General features: G+C 38.2%; 1 protein-coding gene across 1 annotated transcript; it reads left to right on the top strand.

Moving 5' to 3' along the window:
* Window positions 1-4,078: 4,078 nt before the first annotated feature.
* LOC143548451 (ABC transporter B family member 19-like) lies at window positions 4,079-12,508 on the top strand. Its single transcript, XM_077039616.1, has 9 exons — window positions 4,079-4,330; window positions 4,561-4,615; window positions 4,956-5,131; window positions 6,840-7,040; window positions 7,423-7,682; window positions 7,774-8,090; window positions 8,170-9,213; window positions 9,293-9,534; window positions 11,259-12,508. Exons 1-9 carry the CDS (start codon window positions 4,079-4,081, stop codon window positions 12,465-12,467), a joined length of 3,756 nt encoding a protein of 1,251 aa, XP_076895731.1. The 3' UTR covers window positions 12,468-12,508.
* The last annotated feature ends 7,993 nt before the right edge of the window (window positions 12,509-20,501 follow it).

Below are 20,501 nucleotides of genomic sequence, written 5' to 3'. Positions count from 1 at the left end.
TTGCTGCTGCTTTGCTTGTTCCCATAGGAGTGCTCATCGTTGCATTCCGAGCCAAGGGTAGGACCGACATGGCCTGTTCCCACGTGGTGGCTGTAGGAGGAGGAACATTTGAAGCTGGTGACTACCATATTTGGTCGAGAGTGGTCTCGTGTCCAAGGGGTTGTGAAGTATACAAAGGGAAAGCCGTTGGGCTTGGCCTTGCATAGGTATAAGGAGATGGGTTAAAAGGTTGGCAGGTTACACTTGTACCAGCTTCTAAACTAGAAGCAGTAGGTCGTGAGCTGGTTAAAGGGGAAGGCGGGCGTCCAAGTGACAGTGAGAGTTCTTCGTCGTCATACTCCAGCCTTAGTCTTATCCCCTTTTCTCTTTCTTGGCTCACATGTTGGTTAAGAAGATGTCTTAATTGCAAAAAATGCCGTGATACACCTTCCATTGTCAAGTCGACACGTTCCGGGGTGTTCGTGACTCCTGCATGAGGAGAAGGAACCCCAGATCGTGAAGGAGTAGGAGTTCGAAAAGGTGACAACTCGAGGAACAAAGGTCCCGTAGAGGTTTCTCCCGGAGTGGAGAAAATCGAGGTTGTCGCCGGAGTTTCTTGACCGGAGCTTGGTGTCGGTGTTCTTGACACTTGGTTAACTTCTTCGGGAGATTCACCTTCTGCCATAATGATTTAGTGAAAATGAAGCTACACTACTGGTCTTTAAGATAAAGTAAGCGGCGTAGCCCCACGGTAGGCGCCAACTTTGTAACATCCTAAATTTTAATTATAAATAAAGAAAGTTATGTTTAGTGATTTCACGTTGTTAATTATTTAATGTCGAGTAAGGAGGGAGTTGGGCTTAGATTGCGTAAGATGGGTTAAATGAGAATGGGCCTCGGGTCCGTGGGCTTAGAGGGATATAAATATCCCATCCCAAACCCAATCTTTCATTTCCACCTTCTTTCTTCACACACTCAAAACACACACATACTAACCGATCAAGATTCGAAGCCGAGACCCGAGATTTTGTTGATAGATCTGAGTTGGTAAGGTAAGAACAAATCCACCAAAGCTTATATTACTGAAAATGGTTAGGATTTGATGGGTTAACCGAACCCGAAACCCAAACTGCCCAAATCGGACCCCTAAAACGTCGATTTTAGGCCGATTTGATGGTTAGGATTTGTAGGCGCCGATCATACGATTCCGTGGGTACCAAAATCGAGTTATTTGGCTAAGAAACGAAGGATTTATGGGCAAACAGATCTGCAGCGCGATAACTTCGCCTGCAAGATTAAGTTCGCCTGATGAACTTCGCCTTCAAGCGTAACTTCGCCTTCAAGCGTAACTTCGCCTAAGGATAACTTCGCCTACGGCCAAGTTCGCCTAAGGTATAACTTCGCCTGAAGCCAAGTTCGCCTAAGGTTTAACTTCGCCTGAAGCCAAGTTCGCCTAAGGTTTAACTTCGCCTGAAGCCAAGTTCGCCTAAGGTTTAACTTCGCCTGAAGCCAAGTTCGCCTAAGGTATAACTTCGCCTGAAGCCAAGTTCGCCTAAGGTATAACTTCGCCTGAAGCCAAGTTCGCCTAAGGTTTAACTTCGCCTGAAGCCAAGTTCGCCTAAGGTTTAACTTCGCCTGAAGCCAAGTTCGCCTAAGGTTTAACTTCGCCTGAAGTGAAGTTCGTTTATAAAATAAATTAAAAACCTAATGGAAAATGTGTTAAGGCAGTTATCGAAAATAAAATTTTTTCCAAGCTGACCTGGCAGCTTAACCCCAGCCAGGGGCTCTGCCCCTTGGACCCCGCTAGGGGCTGCCGCCCCTAGAACCCCGCTGCCAGGGGCGCTGCCCCCGGACCCCCGTTCGTTGTGGGTCATATATAGATAGAAATACAAAACGAGTAGTAGTAGTTAATTGATGTGTGTAAATATTATACAGTTAGCCGAGCCCAGTTAAAGAAAGGAATTACGATCAACGGCGAGCGTAACAGGATCCAGGTGAGTTTCTAGCCCCATTCCTTGTTATGTTTTCGGGGCTGTGTGCATACTTGATGTGTTGTTAATACATTTATCCTAAGTGATAAGTGTATGCCATATGTGATATATGTGATATGTATGAATGATTGCTTGATGGTTCGTGAACGATCTTCGGATATTGCACGTACTGTCAGGTTGTAACGTTATAAAGCCATATGTGATATATGTGATATGTATGAATGATTGCTTGATGGTTCGTGAACGATCTTCGGATATTGCACGTACTGTCAGGTTGTAACGTTATAAATATGGCAAGTATGATATGTATGTTTATGTGTATGAACGTAATAAAGTTAATAAAAGAAGGAAATGACGGTTGTATGGTTGTATGGTTACGAAAGGGGTACCGAGCCCTAATAATACTCGAGGTATGATGCATGGTTGTATGGTAACGAAGAGGGAACTGAACCCTACTAATATTCGAAAACAAGGGACCAGACCCTAATAATATCTGTGATGTTAGGGACCAGACCCTAATAATATCTGTGATGTTAGGGACCAGACCCTCATAATATCTGTGATGTTAGGGACCAGACCCTCATAATATCTGTGATGTTAGAGACCAGACCCTTATAATATCTGTGATGTTTGGGACCAGACCCTTATAATATCTGTGAGGTTATAGGGCGAAAGGCTCTTTAAAACGTATGATTATGAATGTAAAGAAAGTATGTAAATAAGAAAGAAAGTATGTAAGTAAGAATGAATGCATGAGTACTTATGTGTGTATGAAAGAAAGTTATGAGGTTAAGTACGTATGTATGTAATAAGGTATTGTATGGTATGGTATGATTAACTAGAACTCACTCAGCGTAGCTGACTTTTAGTATGCACGCAGGTGAGTAGGTTGAGACAGCTGGCTTGAGTGGAGGACACATGGCAGAAGACTAAAGCCTGGCATCTGAAGATCTGATATGTTTTATAAGTTATGTTTTGATTTTGAAAGACAAGAGGAATGTTTTAAGACATGATTATGAATCGATATGTAATGTTTTATGAATGTTTTATATTCCGCGTAAAGTTTTTAATTAACTCTGATATTTAGAACTGTGTTTATGAGTAAATCCAACACGAAAGTAGGGTTACCGGTAACGGGGCCTTACAAACTTGTTGCTACAACAAAGATAAGACCATTGATAGTGAATGGACTGGTTAGGCTAACAAGCTTCAAGGGTTCAAGTTAACCTAACGCAGGTTGTGGTGTCCCTCTACGTTTGCAAAACGTAGAAGGAAGTTCACTAGTTTGTTGTTGGTTGCTATAGTTCACCAAGGATCAAGAACCGTGATGTTTGGAATCGGTTCTTGAATGATGTTATTGGTGAAGCTATTAAGCTATTGGAGTAAGAAAGAAATAAGCTAAGAGCATATTTCTCAAGGAAGAAGAGAAGATTAGGGAGAGTATGTTATCAGCCCAAATCTTGGTGTGTTCTTGTTTATGGCTAAGTTCTTCTTATATAGAAGAAGAGACTGAGCCTTTTGTCCAATTTACAAACTAATTGACCTCCAGTTCGCTTAGAGGGTTGACCTTTGTAGGCGGGAAGCTTTGGACCGTTGGTCCATGATTAAAATAATAATACTTTATCTGAGCATGTCCCTTGCTCAGAGGGAACAGTGATTTGATCAGTGAGTTGACATCGTACTGTAGCACGTGGGTACTGTTCACGTACTTGTTTACATAAATTTGGGCGGGAAACAAAGCCTTTAACCTTTTAACCCTTTTAACGTTAATGTGTTTTAGCCATTTTATTATTTTCTTGGACTACCCCGTCATCATCCATTAACACACATAAATTTTTGTTTTGCTTGAAAACAAAAAACCTTTTTAACAAACAATTGCTTGATAACAAACATTTGTTTTTTTTTCCTCCCTTCATTTCACTTCACACCAAAAGTGAACCACTGCTGCATACCCCTCTTGTTTTTATATAACCCAACTCCACATTCTCTTCACACCCTCAAAACCCCCTTTTCTCTCTCTCGTTTGACCACCAGTCCAGTCAGTTAATGGCTTTATAAAACCCTTCATACAATCTTCCATTATATAAAAGAAACAACTGCTTTTCAAAATGACCGATACACCGGAAACAAACAAGCCAATGCCGGCACCGGCAGAGAAGAAAAAAGAGCAAACGCTGCCGTTTTACAAGCTGTTCTTGTTTGCTGACAAGTTTGATTATGCTCTCATGACCCTCGGTAGCATTGGTGCTATTGTTCATGGATCTTCAATGCCGTCGTTCTTCTTATTGTTCGGTCAGATGATTAATGGGTTTGGAAAAAACCAGTCTGATTTGAGTATTATGACTCATGAAGTCTCTAAGGTTATTCGTTATCTTTTTTGCTATTATCACCATCATCAGCGTTTAGCTGGTTTATTTCGGTACAAAGTAAATTAACCTGATAAACATACAAATAAGAAATAACTAAAGTAATTATTATTCTGTTGTTTTGAACTAGATTATTCACATTAAAAAAAATTACTCTAGTTATTTGTACATTTAACATGTTAAATCTATTTGTATTGAGCTTGTGTTTCTGGTGATTAATGCAGTACGCTTTGTACTTCGTATATCTCGGATTGGTTGTGTGCGTATCGTCTTACGCAGGTGAGAAGCTAAACTTGATCCGTTAATCTCTCTCTCTCTCTATATGTATTTATATTTATATTTATATTTATATTTGTTTGACTAGAAGTAAGTTCAGTCTGGTTTCATGAATTATTGCTTTCAATGGTTTAATATTTAGAAAAACGCTTATTTTAGCCAGTTCACTTAGGATCAGTAGTTGCACGTGGTTCCTTGATATCCTTTGTCCTTTTCGTCACGCACTTGTCAATATTTCGAATAATATTTTCATGTTCACACACATTTTCATCTCCTATCACATTAAAAATTTTATAGCTTTATGTCAATGAAAATAAAATAAAATGAAGTAACGAAATGACAGAGATTGGATGTTGGATGTATACCGGAGAGCGACAAGTGAGCGCGTTGAGGAAGAGGTACTTAGAAGCGGTTTTGAAACAGGACGTCGGGTTTTATGATACGGATGCGAGAACGGGCGATATTGTTTTCAGCATCTCTACGGACACACTTCTTGTTCAAGACGCCATCAGTGAGAAGGTAATGTAACATAATATTTCTGTTTTTGGGTATTAAATGTTTCACGAATCATCACATCTTGTTGGTCCTTTAATGTCCGGGATGTGGGTCCAATGGAATTTGACTGGCGCAAGTTAGCATACTAGAGTTAAAAAAAAGGTCAAATTGAGTCGATTTTAAACTAGTTCAGTCTAAATTAGAATTTTTTTTAAAGTGGTGTTTATTTGGTAAAAAAAATAGGAAAACAGGGAAGTCAAAAAAAAAGAAAAGGGAAATGGTGTATCTGTTTGTGCCACCAGCGGATTAGGAAGAAAATGGAGTTGGATTTGCTATTGGCAGGAGCGGATCCATCATTGGACCTATTTCTCCCCTGCCAATGACGGATTAAGATAAGTCCATGGATCAATTGAACTTACAGAGGGTAGGCCAAACTAATTACAGGCCTGCAAATTTGAGTAACATATATGTGAACAAATATATATCAGCTTAAATAGTTAAATATATATATAATCATAAAGTTAGTAATAATGAATACCCAGCAAGCACATCAAAGTTTTGAGCCAAAAGCACTGACAAATCTCCAGCTGCAACTCCAGATTTGCCCATTTTTATTAAGGAAATAAGCTAATTATAAGAGAGAATTGAATGATGAAGAAGAAAGGAAAAGGAAGTTAAGTGTTTCAGGGTTCAATATGGTGTTTTTGTATTAGTGTGAACCGTGAAGGAGGTCGGGTCGGCGGAAGAGAGAAGAGGTTGACAGGGGTTGATTATTCGTGCAACTGGTTCATCAAGAGTCATAGATAGCATAGGGATATGAAATACTGTACTACCCAAAAAATAGGTCCTAATCCGCCATTGGCAGGGGAGAAATAGGTCCAGTGATGGATCCGCTCCTGCCAATGGCAAATCCAACTTCATTTTCTTTCTAATCCGCCGGTTGCACAAACATATACACCATTTCCCTTTTTTTTTTTTAATTCCCTGTTTTTCTTTTTTTTACCAAATAAACACCACTTTAAAAAAAAATTCGTCTAAATTAAGCTAGCCCAAACTCCCAAACTACATTTATCGAGCTCAAATAAACCGACGAACTTAAACAAGTGAGTGTTTTTAATATATATAAAACTATGAGAAAATAATAAATAATCTATATTATGTATACATAAATATTATAGTTATAAATGCATATAAATAAATTGATAAATGCATATAAATAAATTGATAAAATAATTATATTTGGTGAGCACCAGTCTACTTAGAAAAACTGTTCATGGTCCGTGCTTGTGTTATATAAATAAAGATCGAAATGAGTCGAGCTCAAAACATACGTAGACGAGCTCAAACTCAGTATGACTCGACTTGCTTATTATTTAATAATTATATTATCACTTTATTTTTATATTTGTATTTATATTTATTTATTTATGAATATAAATTATATATATAACATAGTATACAGTAGTTTTTAGTTATTTATTCCAATAATTATTATTATTATTTACACCCCTACTTTAGTTTTATTTTTTCCTTGTACAAGAAGATTGTCTGTTGGTAAACCAAAAGCTTTTTGTTGTATCTTTTACCTTTATTACACCTGCTCCCTTTTTATCAATTTGAGACAATTTTGTTATTTGATAACTTTTATGCATCTTTAACCAAGTTAATTTTTGTTAAATTAATAAACTTCAAATCATTGATCTCCATAGAAATGAAGATTTACTTTGATTAGGTGGGAAACTTCATCCATTATCTCTCCACATTTTTGGCTGGATTGGTGGTCGGTTTTGTGTCCGCATGGAGGCTAGCTCTCCTGAGCATTGCAATTATTCCGGGAATCGCCTTTGCTGGTGGCTTATACGCATACACTCTTACCGGCCTCACTTCAAAGAGCCGTGAATCCTATGCCAATGCTGGCATCATTGCCGAACAGGTGACGCATATCATGTAAAAACTAAAAGAGGGCGATACTCTGGCAAATTTTATTAATGAAAAAATAATGTAATAATACACAAACTTCATATATGGTATCCCCTAAACTTTGTCTATGTTGAATAATTAATCATTTACTTTATGGACACCAATGCTACTAAAGTAGTATCAAAGACTTTGTGATCATATACTATACAGCATGCGTTACATATGTTACTTTAGTTTTACCCTTTCACTTTACATCTCTTGTGTTTCCTTAGTGTGGTATTAATCAACTATTAATATTATCATATACTGATATACATGTACATGGTAAACAATATGACTCAACTAGTCATTTTATTACTGCAAGCTAAAGATAATTATCTTTTAAATATTAATAGGCTATTGCACAAGTAAGGACCGTGTATTCGTACGTGGGCGAGACAAAGGCGTTGGACTCGTATTCAGATGCAATACAGCACACGCTTAAGCTCGGGTACAAGGCCGGTATGGCTAAGGGTTTGGGACTGGGATGCACATATGGAATTGCATGCATGTCATGGGCACTTGTGTTCTGGTATGCTGGTGTGTTTATAAGAAACGGTCAAACGGATGGCGGGAAAGCATTTACCGCCATTTTCTCCGCCATTGTTGGTGGCATGTAAGTTTTTCTCAGCTTTTCTAAATTCACAAACCGAATTAACCGTTTATTCAAAGTTTGATCAATACAAGTGGATCATTATTCATAACAGGAGTTTGGGTCAGTCTTTTTCAAATCTTGGAGCATTTAGCAAAGGCAAAGCTGCTGGATATAAGTTAATGGAAATTATTAATCAAAAACCAACTATAGTTCAAGATTCAACAGATGGGAAGTGTTTGACCGAGGTCAACGGCAATATCGAGTTCAAGGATGTATCTTTCAGCTACCCTTCAAGGCCAGATGTTTTTATATTCAGAAATTTCTCTATTTTCTTCCCTGCTGGAAAGACAATCGCGGTTGTTGGTGGTAGCGGGTCGGGTAAAAGCACTGTTGTTTCTCTTATAGAAAGGTTTTATGACCCTAATCAAGGTAAATAATTACTCATATTTCTAGTTTTTTTTATTGATGTTATGAGCTTAAGGGGTTTTAATGTGATATACTTATGCAGGGCAAATATTGATAGACAATGTGGATATAAAGACACTGCAATTAAAATGGTTGCGCGATCAAATTGGTTTAGTGAACCAAGAACCCGCACTCTTCGCCACCACGATTCTCGAAAACATACTTTATGGAAAACCAGATGCAACTACAGCTGAAGTGGAGGCTGCAGCATCTGCTGCCAATGCTCACAGCTTCATTACTTTGCTTCCTAACGGCTACAACACGCAGGTGGGTGAGCGCGGGGTCCAGCTATCCGGTGGTCAAAAACAAAGAATCGCAATCGCTAGAGCAATGTTGAAAAACCCGAAAATCCTCCTCCTTGACGAGGCCACCAGCGCCCTTGATTCGGGCTCTGAGAGCATTGTTCAGGAAGCCCTTGATCGGTTAATGGTCGGAAGGACAACCGTTGTGGTTGCACATCGGTTGTCCACCATAAGAAACGTTGACTCGATAGCGGTTATTCAACAAGGACAGATTATTGAAGCGGGTACACACGAAGAACTGATTTCAAAACCGGGAGCATACGCTTCGTTAATCAGGTTTCAAGAAATGGCGGGAAACCGGGACTTTTCTAACCCGTCAACTCACAGGGCGCGATCGTCACGTTTGAGCAACTCGTTGTCTACAAAGTCTCTTAGTTTAAGATCTGGAAGCTTGAGGAATTTAAGTTATCAGTATAGTACCGGTGCAGATGGGCGTATTGAAATGATATCGAATGCTGAAACTGATAGAAAAAATCCAGCTCCGAGCGGGTATTTCTTTCGTCTGTTGAAAATGAACGCTCCCGAGTGGCCTTATTCGTTAATGGGAGCCATTGGATCAATTCTGTCTGGATTCATCGGTCCAACTTTTGCCATTGTGATGAGTAATATGATTGAAGTGTTTTACTTCAATAACCCAGCTAAAATGGAGAGAAAGACCAAAGAGTATGTTTTCATTTATGTTGGAGCGGGTTTGTATGCGGTCGTCGCTTACTTAATCCAGCATTACTTCTTTAGTATCATGGGAGAGAACCTCACTACAAGAGTAAGGAGGATGATGCTTTCAGGTATACATCTGTGTGAAATGACCAAATTACCCTTGTCGTGGATTTTTATTAGTTTTTAAAAAGTTGTGATATTTTGTAGCGATTTTGAGGAACGAAGTTGGATGGTTTGATGAAGAGGAGCACAACTCTAGTCTAGTTGCAGCCCGTCTAGCAACAGACGCTGCAGATGTGAAATCAGCTATAGCCGAGCGGATATCTGTTATTTTACAGAATATGACATCTCTTCTGACTTCATTTGTGGTTGCTTTCATTGTGGAATGGAGGGTCTCGCTTCTCATTCTTGCCACTTTTCCCCTTCTTGTCCTGGCCCATTTTGCTCAGGTAAATACATTTTCACCACCAGTTACAATATTATATATTGTTACATTTAAAAAGAGCATCAAATTTGATGATCTTGATTTTGAGTAACATAATCTTGATCGAAACAAGAAATAAAGAAACAGAGAGATAATTCTCAAATAAAAGAAGATAAATTTCTAAATGCCTCAAAGGATTACATTAGATGTCTTGTGAAAGTCGAACCAAACCGGTGGAATTTCGGTCTTGACAGCTGGGCCAAGTTATGGGTTCCATAATATTACTAGTAGCACAAGTTGTGTCTTTCAAAATTTTGAGACGTTTCGCCATGTTTTAGTGTCATGCCGGTTCAAGTAGCAATGCTAACTATTGATTATTGAATCACTTTCTCATCAAATATATTACCGTTCTTAGCTTGAGTAGTTTTTTTTTTTTTTGGTGTTTGCTTGTATTTTTCTTTTCTTTTTTTTTTGGTTTGTAGTCTGTTTATTCCCTCCGGCTCCTAGCGGAGGCTCCTTGCTTTCTAATTTAATCTGCTTTGTCGTTCAAAAAAGAAAAAAAGAAAATCAAATATATCACCGTTCTCAATGTATTATTAATTTTAAAATATTTTAAAGACCACCATGTATCAATTTAAATTTTAGATACCCGGGATCGTGCATGTGGTTCGGGTTCATACTTTCCCGTTACTCGCACCATACCCACTGACTTGACTTGTATATATAATATATTCTCTTACTTCTATAAAGTATATATGATTTGTAGAAAATAATACAAACTTTAACATAATGATCAAGACACGAGACAGTGATGGGTGTAAGTGACAGAGATTCTTATTTAGCCTGTGAACGATGCGATCTCTATGTGGTGGTTTCCACAGTCAACTCTTCCTGTCAGAACCATTATTTAGTGTCCCAACCTGTTGTTGTTGTTTGGTCATGCATTCACACTCCATGGGAGAGTGTGTTGTCCAAGTGATTGGGTTTGAATACTCCACTTCTTTCTTGTGTGACAGTACGTAGGAGTGAATATTAGATAGATATATGTGTCGTTTTCTCACCTACTACTCATTTACTTCATGGCCCCAGCCCAGACCATGCATGAGAGTGAGACCAACATCGATAGTTACTTTTAACCACTCCTCACTTTAGACCAGTGAGGGTAGGATATGCTGAAACACCCCGCATAACCTGTTTGAGATCTACGACTGGTATGAGTATGACAACATAGAAAAGGCCAGGTGCTAACACACACAAAGTGTGTATACAACATAAAATCTCTTACACAATCTTCTTAAAATGGTCCAATATAAGTTATTATATTTCAGGTTTCATATTTGATTGTACACTAGTTTTTATGCCCTTCCGGTACCCGATACCCCTTACCGGGCAAGTTTGCAAGTCATGGCTATACACCCATTTATGATACAATTACATGAGGCCCGATCTTAAACTTACCAAAAAAACTAACATGACATATCAAATATTATCAAATATATACTCAACCTCACTTCTAATAATTGTATATTGTTGATAATTTCAAGTTTTTAACAACAAATACTATATCATTATGTGTTCTTAAAATTATATAATAATTCGGTTTTGATCTTCGTTAATGTGTATGAGATCAATTACTTATTTTCTATATATAATTCCTCAAACAACTGCAATTCATTAACCAAATCGAATAATTCATATTATTAACCATTGCATGAAAATAATAACATGATCATTTTTTTTATTTTACAGCAACTTTCTCTCAAAGGTTTCGCCGGAGACACCGCGAAAGCACACGCGAAAACCAGCATGATCGCCGGAGAAGGTGTAAGCAACATCCGAACTGTCGCAGCCTTCAACGCCCAAGACAAAATCCTCTCATTATTCTCCGATCAACTCCGTCTTCCCCAAAGTCAAAGCCTTCGCCGGAGTCAACTTTCCGGCATACTCTTCGGTATCTCCCAACTAGCCCTATATGCATCCGAAGCCTTAATCCTATGGTACGGTGCACACCTTGTTACCAAAGGCCTCTCAACCTTCTCCAAAGTCATCAAAGTGTTTATAGTTTTGGTCATTACGGCCAACTCGGTTGCGGAAACCGTTAGCCTCGCCCCGGAAATTATTCGGGGCGGGGACGCCATCGGGTCGGTCTTCTCAATCCTTGACAGGTCAACGCGGATTGACCCGGATGATCATGACGCCGACCCGGTTGAAACGATCCGGGGCGAGATCGAGCTTCGTCGGGTTGACTTTTCGTACCCGTCAAGACCTGACGTGCCCGTGTTCAAAGACTTTTGTCTTAGAATACGGGCAGGCCAGAGCCAGGCTCTGGTTGGAGCAAGTGGCTCTGGCAAAAGCTCGGTTATTGCGTTAATCGAGCGGTTTTATGACCCGAAGGCTGGGAAAGTTATGGTTGATGGGAAAGATATTAGACGGTTGAACCTAAAGTCACTTCGGTTGAAAATCGGTTTGGTCCAACAAGAACCCGCGCTCTTTGCTACGAGCATTATGGAAAACATCGCGTATGGGAAAGATGGGGCGACTGAGGCGGAGATTATTGCTGCCGCAACAGCGGCAAACGTGCATACATTTGTAAGCAGCTTGTCAGAAGGATATAAAACTCCGGTTGGGGAACGTGGGGTTCAACTCTCAGGTGGACAAAAACAAAGAATTGCGATAGCCCGAGCAGTTTTGAAAAATCCAACAATATTATTATTAGATGAAGCAACTAGCGCACTAGATGCTGAATCAGAATGTGTGCTTCAAGAGGCACTTGAAAGGCTAATGAGGGGTCGAACCACGGTCCTAGTGGCTCACCGATTATCGACCATCCGAAGGGTCGATAGTATCGGTGTGGTCCAAGATGGGCGGATCGTGGAACAGGGTAGCCATGGTGAGCTAGTGAGCCGACCCGATGGGGCTTACTCTAGGCTGTTGCAACTACAACAACATCGTATATGAGTTATGTATGATGATTAAAATTAAAGGGTTTGATTGTTTGGTTGAAGGAAATAGTAAATTACTAAATTATATGCATGTTTTTGGTTCCAATCCTTATGTCATAACATATAAGGTTATATATTTCATTTGTTTGGTCGATTGGTTCCATTATATAACTACAACTCTCAACCTACATGTTTATTTAAATAAGTGGTGTAAAACTTCCTATGTGGTTGAGTGTCTTGTAGGAAGTACTCGGAGTATTTGGAAAAACTTGGCTTATACCCGAACATAATAAATATAATAAAAAATAGTTATTGGATATATTAAAAAAATAAGCATAATTCATATTAAGAAAAACAAGATAATAAAAAAAAATTCATGTTTTGTTGTTATATTTAACTTTTTACTAAAAAAATAAAAATTGGTGGCCGAGTTGACCTTGGAGGCCGAGTAATCCCGAGTACTCCGACGGCGGGTAATGGTGGCAGAGTTGGGAAAAGACAACAAGGTTGATGTCCGAGGACCTTGGAATCACTGATTCCAAGGCTTTGGAATCCGACTTTTACAACACTGATTTAAACCAATATTTAATATTATTCCAATCCCCTGAAAATAAAAATCATTTTATACTATTTTAATTAAGGAGGTGTATGGGTGAGCTTTTTTAACTTTTTTATTTGCTTATTTACTTTTTAATAAACAAAATGTATTTGACGAAATTCATCTAAAAGCCTTAAACCGAAACTTTAAAAAATGTCTTTGCCTTTTAAAAAGCAAAAAAGCAAACCCAAACATTTCATAATAAAAGTGTTATGAATAAGGAGTGTGAAACCTACATCTTTTTTTTTAAATTGATGGAAAAAGAAAAGGAAAAATTTATTAAGTAGTCATTTTTTACTAACATTTTTCAAATTTAGTTATGGTTTTGAAAGAATTGATCCGATGTAAACAAGAACTGGTCCAACAGATTAGATTGGCCACTAAAATTTTGACACGTGTTATGGTGTCTGGTCTTTCAATGAAAAACGAAGTTTTTCGATCGTCCGACGTAATTTTTTCTGTCGTCCGACGTAATTATCTTTTGTCTTTCCAACGTTCTCGCCATATCCTTAACCTCAAGAGTTTCATTTATTTATTTTGTTAGTTTTGACTTTGATAGATCATTATTCTTCATTTCAAAGTTTTGATATATTTATAAGGAAAATTGGTTTTTATTGGTCTCAACTATCGTCTTTTGGTCGCTGCCGGTCCCAACTAACGAATTGGCTGCTGACGGTCCCAACTTTTAACGTATTTGTTCCTAACGGTCCGCGACTAACAGAATTCTAACGTCGTTAGTTTCAGGTCGCCGGAAAAACGTTTTTGGCCGGAAAACACACAATTTATCCCGAAAACTCAACAATTTTGTCCCAAACATCATTGTAACTTTGTATCGTACCTTTAGAAACCTTTTTCTAGTAAAAGCCCCAATTTTTGAGGTCGCCGGAACCCTAGAATCATCGTCGGAATCAGTTGATGGTGCTTAAGTGATGGTGGTTGGTTGGTGGTGAGTCAATTGGTGGTGGTGGCGGTGTTCAGGTGGTGTTTTCTAGCAAAAAAATTGACTTTTCCGGTCAAAAACGTTTTTCCGGCGACCTGAAACTAACGGCGTTAGGATTCTGTTAGCCGCGAACCGTTAGGAACAAATACATTAAAAGTTGGGACCATCAGTGATCAATTCGTTAGTTGGGACCGGCAATGACCAAAAGCCAATATTTGGGACCAATAAAAACCAATTTTCCTATTTATAATGATATTCCAGAGTTTGTTTTATTTATTTTTTATGACTTAAAACCCACACAACAGAATGAACCATGTGGATTATGTAACGATGTAAGTAATTATTGGTGCACACGTAATTACCAATGTTCTTACATGGAAGTCGTAATAAGTATGGTTATGTGTAATAACTCGAAACGTAGAATGATTTTGGACATCAGGACAAATGCAGTATGATAAGGGCATGGTGGATACGCCGCTGGTACATTCTATATATAAGTGTCCTTGTCATATTTCTCACGTGTGGCGTTTTTCGGGTTCATTCGAAAATCGTTGATATTTTTTACATGTATATAAGATTTGTTAAAATTTTCAACAACTCCGTGTAGTATTTATTTTTTTTAATTTCGTGACGAAATTCCCAAAATATGTAAATACTGTAACATTCGTTAATTTTTAAAATCCGACCCATTTTAAATTTCAATGTAATTCAGATTTTCACTTATCAATAAAGTTTTGAATTTCATGTTATTTCGTTGTTTGTGAATACATTGTCACTTAAGTCATTTTAAAAATTGTTGTCTTACATCTGACCTTAGAAGCTTTGAATAATTATAGATACTATCATAAGTGCCCAAGCGTTGCCGCGGAATTATCCCCTCATATTGGTTTATATAGTTTGGTGTGGTGTGTAATGGGTTATCAGTACGAGCACACTAAGGAGAGCTCGGTACCATACCGGTAACGAAAATACCGACCCAGAATATCACAAATTCTTGGTACCGGAACGGTACCAGTATTGAAGGTAAAAATTCAGGAAATATCGGTACCGTACCAATCCCAAAACTCAAAACTTCGGTACCGATGGTACCTAATCGGTACCTGTACCGAATATGCTCATACCTAAAGCACGCTGCCGCATGTGCATATGGTTTGTTGGAGATGTTGGATCTCCCAACAAAATAATGAGAAAACGCACCTGGTGCCACCTCTTGTGATAAATGTTGTGAACTGATTAATAACCCCTGCTCAACCACGAATATCTCATCAACCACTCATTAGATTTATTCAAAATTCAAATCTCCACTTTGACTCATTTTACATCTTTCCCGAAAGTCAACAGCGTTTTATAATAAATTTTAAAACAAGTTAACTAATTTTATGAATTATTATTTTAATAACTAAAACACAATTAAGACATTAGTTTAGAAAAATATTATAGTTTGTATGAATGGAATGAAGTGAATAGCATTACTAATTATATATATAGAGCAAGTAAATCTATCGTATTTATACCTATGAAAGACTTGACTTCACCTCTTATAAACTCCACCATGGTCCTTGAACAGAATGCATCTTTCTGCACAAATGTTATAACACACTGGTATGGTCATTTATATAAAAAAATTCCATGCAACAAAGTTTTTTTTTTCCTATCGTATAATCATGCCGGATATATATTAAGAGTTGGAAACTCACACACACGCCCTGCTTGCGGTGCGCACATATAATGTATATATGTGTGAACCCTTGGGTGGGCAAAAGTAAAATTGCACTAATTTTGACGTTATTTTACTAATCACGTGAAAATAACGTTAAAAGTGGCGGAAGGTTAATCAGGCATCATGTGGTGGCGTTGATAGCCGAAAGACAAGGGCACATGCACCGATCAGCCGGTGTCCCGATGATTGAGTGCTATGTGCCTTATGTCCAAGGCTTGATGCAAAACTACTATCGAGCCGGGGGTCTCACCGGAAGCAGCCTCTCTATCCCTATGGGATAGAGGTAAGGCTGTCTACGTCTTACCCTCCTCAGACCCTACCATAGCATTGCTATTGGTGGGATATACTGAGTACGATGATGATGATGATGAAACTCACACACAAATATGCAGCTAAAAATAAAGCCAAACAATTAATTACGTTTGCCTTTTGTTTATTTTTGGTCAAGGTTGACTTAAAATTCAACCCTTCTATAAAAGTCAAACTCACCAAAAATACAGAATATGACTATAGTTTCTATACGTTTTGTAATTCTAATTACACCTTTTCCGTTTAGTAATACATATTTTGATCATAGACTCAACAACCAAGTTTTAACCATTTCTTATTTGTAATTCCCACCGGGTAAGATGGGGTAACGTGTCATAATGGCTTTAGGTCGTAATAAGTTTGGGTCAAGACAGGCCGATTTAAAAAATGGTTTTTTTGGTTCAGCTCAGAAAGGGGCGATCACGAGCTTTTAAAATAAAACTCTAACAATCCAAGCTCAAGTTCATGTCAGGTTAATTAAATGAGCCAACTTGGGCTCGGATAATTTACATACATGTCTTTGAGGGGCGTAATGGTCAATTCCGATCGAAACTCAGAAAGACAACTTACTGTGACGGAATTAGCGGAATATACACCATGATCGGCTCGATTATTTTCTCAAGAATATAATCCAAATCCACTTTCGCAAATTCAAATACGTGTTAGTTTAGCCATCCGGTTTATAACATGTATTTAAGTGTCATTAAGGTAAAAAGTTAGCATGATATATTAACTAAATAAGCAACCTTGTACCTTTATCTGCTAAATCAAAAAAGTGATATCTCTATCTCCAACAAGATCAATCTAAATCCAACCTCAAACATTCCGTTATTCATTTGAACCAAACAACATAAAATATTTAATAATAGAAACCAAAAGGTGCTACTAACAAATACTGTATTTTTTATACGATCAGCATAAGCAATTTGTTCTACAGTCTCATTGACAACTCCTTTGGGCTTAGCATCATCCAAATGAATATTGGCATGCTTTGAATATACTAAGGTGACAACACAGCCCAACTTAACATCAATAATAAACTGATCTTCAACATCATTTAAATGTTTGTAAAGTTGGTGTTGGATTTGTCAGCTGACCATTTTGCAGCCTCTTGAGTCTAGACAACAATTGTGTAAGGCCCCGAACCCGGTAGCCCTACTTTAACGTCGGATTTACTCATAAACACAGTTCTTACAGATCAGAGTTAATTAAAAACTTTCGCGGAAACGTTAACTTTAATCATTTCATACAAACCTCAGTCTTTTCTTCAAAACCATAACATAAAACATTATATTCAAAACATCAATACTCTCATCTTCATATGACAGCCGTTCAATCCATACCATGTGCCTGATTAACTAGCTCTAGTCCGATCACTTGCGTGCATACTAAAAGTCAGCTACGCTGAGTGAGTTCTAGTTAATCAGGCAACATACAATTCTTTCTCATACATTTCTACACGTATTCGAAGACACGTATTAATACTGCAGCCTTGTATAAATATTCATAAGAGGAACGCCACATAACATCTAACAAAAGGAACTATTACTTTTACTATACTATCCATTAAAGAATCACTATGCTTTCCATTTGAGGAACACTGATGACCGTCGTTTGAGTCAATCAAAAACCTAATTATTCTAAACAGTTAGAGAAAGTAGGGTATCGTATCACAAGGAGTATGTGGTAAATGTATTCGTGTAACAGATTTCTAATTATGATGTTATTGATTTTTTTAGTTCTGATCACACAAGCAATTTTTAGTAAATTCAGAAAACTAAGCAATGAACAAGTAAACGAATTTCAAACAGTTAACAAAGCAAATCACACCCGAGAATTCAAGTAAGTAACCAACAGTATCTCATGCAACCTAACAGATTAATTATTAACGATTAACTGAAAACTGATCAATCAGACAAAACCTTAGACATCAACAGTTACTTCACACACGGCACTGGTTATCAAACAGTCCTTGCCAGTGTGACTCAGTTAAGGGTAATTGTATGTTTTATCGTATTCAATCTAACCAAACAGTTATATGACTAATTATCTAGCAACTGGTAACAGATCGTTCAGACTAACATAAACCTAAACCGACCGAAAACTCAGAAATACCAAACATCAATAATCATATATTAATCATCAATAACAAAACATAAGTATTCTTAATCACATGAGAAAAACTGTAAAAGGTTACAAGCTATACATCCCGGGTGCTATTCTAGGAGATTAGCCGAGCCGCGACATTATCGAGTCTTCAATACGGATGATATTGGATCATAGATATGGACTTGATACGAGCTAGGAGGGTGAAATCGCCTATAGGAACTGCTGGAAATCGCCTATTTTCTTCAAAAACGGAGTTAGGGTTTCATAATGATGAAGAATATGATTTAAACTAAAAATCCCGTCTGCACCTCCCGTCGCGTACCGCGACGGGGTCTTTTGTTACATATCGCGTACCGCTATTGACCAAGTGGTCATCATTTAATCTCCCATCGCGTACCGAGATGGGACCTTCAGCAAGCCCATCGCGTACCGCGATGGGACCTTCAGCAAGCCCATCGCGTATCGCGATGGGACTCTTCTACAGCAAACTTCATTCTTTTCCTCGTTTTGTGCTGGACATCCCGGGTCTTCATTCCGTGTCACAACAGGTCCATACCGAGTACTTTAACGCCTATGACCTGAAATCCAATAAAACACGTATGAAGTATCGATAGTTCTAGAATAAACAGTTAAAACTAAATAATAAACAAACTAAAACATATACAAATTAACCGACCATCAAACACTATGATTTCCATTAGAGGGACACTATGCTTTTCATTAGGGGAACACTATGCGTTCCATTAGAGGAACACTATACTTTCCATTAGAGGAACACAATATATATATTATCCTTAGAGGGAACTCTATACATAATTTATTATTTAATATCCATATAAGGAGACAATCACTATTCTTGGCAATACGTGCAATATCCGAAGATCGTTCATGTACCGACAAGTTTTCACCCATAATGCTCATACATACTCCATACACTATATATAACATTAATATCTTTATTTATAACCTGACGGTACGCGCAATATACGAAGATCGTTCACGTATCGACAAGCAATCATTCATAACTACCACATATATCATATATAGCATACACTTACCAGTTAAGGTAAGTGTATTTACTAATCACATCGAGTATGCACACAGCCCCGAAAACATAGCAAGGAAATTGGGCTAGAAACTCACCTGAACTCGGTTACGTTCACCGTTTATAGTTACTCATTTCTTGAGTTGTGCACGACTAACTGTATAACAATTACAAGTATCAATTAAATATCACTACCCATATCGTGTTTCTAGTTTAATTATAACCCTCAACGAATGGGGGTCCGGGTCAGCGCCCCTGGCAGCGGGGTCTAGGGGCGGCAACCCCTAGCAGAGTCCAAGGGGCAGAGCCCCTGGCTGGGGTCGAGCTGCCAGGTCAGCTTGGAAAAATTTTATTTCCATTAACCGTCTTAACACATTTTCCATTAGGATTCCAAATTATTATTTAAATCACTAACTCATTTTCTTTAACGAGTTAAGCTTGATTCGTTAACTAATTTGTTATCTTTTGTGATCTGATTCGTTAGTCTGGTTCATTAGCTCAGTTTAGCGAATTGGGTAAGTAACGAATCACTTGATTCTTTGTCTTAACATAACGAACTGGGTAACAAATCACTCAACGAATTGCTTAACGAACTGCTTATTGACTGCTTCTAGTTCGTTATCCCTCCTTGACGAATGACATAACGAATTACCTTCTAATTCGTTAAGTCTCCGCTAACGAACTAGGGTTAGGTCAGAGAATGTCAGAATATTCCCTGACATTCTCTTTACCTCGTACATCTTTTCTGGCGCCATCTTTCCGGCGCCGTCATCGCCGGAAAAACGGGCGGTGACCGGAAAAACGTATTTTCGCACCGTTTTCACCGTTTTTTCGTCCCGTTCGATCCAGATCTGAGCTAGGGTGACCCCTAAGCTCATCTTTTGCTCGGTTTATACCCGATTCCTTCCGGATCTCGTGACTTTAACGGTTTAAGGTGTCGGCTCGTCATTTCGCAACTAGATCTAACGGGTTTGGATCTCTACAATAACATACTATCATTACCTCGGGTCGGGAATCGCTTCTTCTTGGTGATTTTGGCTAGATAGAGAAAGTAGGATGAGAGAGAGATAAGTGTGTGTTTTGGGTGGTGTATGGAATGAGTGGTAAATGAATGAATTAAGGGTTAATTATGGTTTATATATTATGGGTCATGGGCTTGAGCCCATGGTCCATCTTCCTCTCTTTCTAAGTCCATTACCCATATTATTTAACCCAACATAAGCCCAGCTCGTAATAACTCCTACTTTATTTTATTATTTCTCCACTAACCCGAGTTAACTTTCCCACCAATATTAAGTAATATAATTAATATTATTTTAGAAATTTCGA

This window comes from Bidens hawaiensis, unplaced genomic scaffold (assembly GCF_021521415.1).
Source record: "Bidens hawaiensis isolate Kalapana, Puna unplaced genomic scaffold, B.hawaiensis_p1.1 tig00015127_1, whole genome shotgun sequence".
In the NCBI taxonomy this organism is placed as follows: domain Eukaryota; kingdom Viridiplantae; phylum Streptophyta; class Magnoliopsida; order Asterales; family Asteraceae; genus Bidens; species Bidens hawaiensis.
This window is presented reverse-complemented; position numbering and strand designations above follow the sequence as displayed.

What these genes read in the sequence shown, in the direction of transcription:
- LOC143548451 (XM_077039616.1), top strand. Translation starts at nt 4,079, where the DNA reads ATGACCGATACACCGGAAACAAACAAGCCAATGCCGGCACCGGCAGAG. An exon ending in GTGCGTATCGTCTTACGCAG is followed by an intron (nt 4,616 to 4,955) that starts GTGAGAAGCTAA and finishes ACGAAATGACAG; the next exon opens with AGATTGGATGTTGGATGTAT. An exon ending in CTGGCATCATTGCCGAACAG is followed by an intron (nt 7,041 to 7,422) that starts GTGACGCATATC and finishes AAATATTAATAG; the next exon opens with GCTATTGCACAAGTAAGGAC.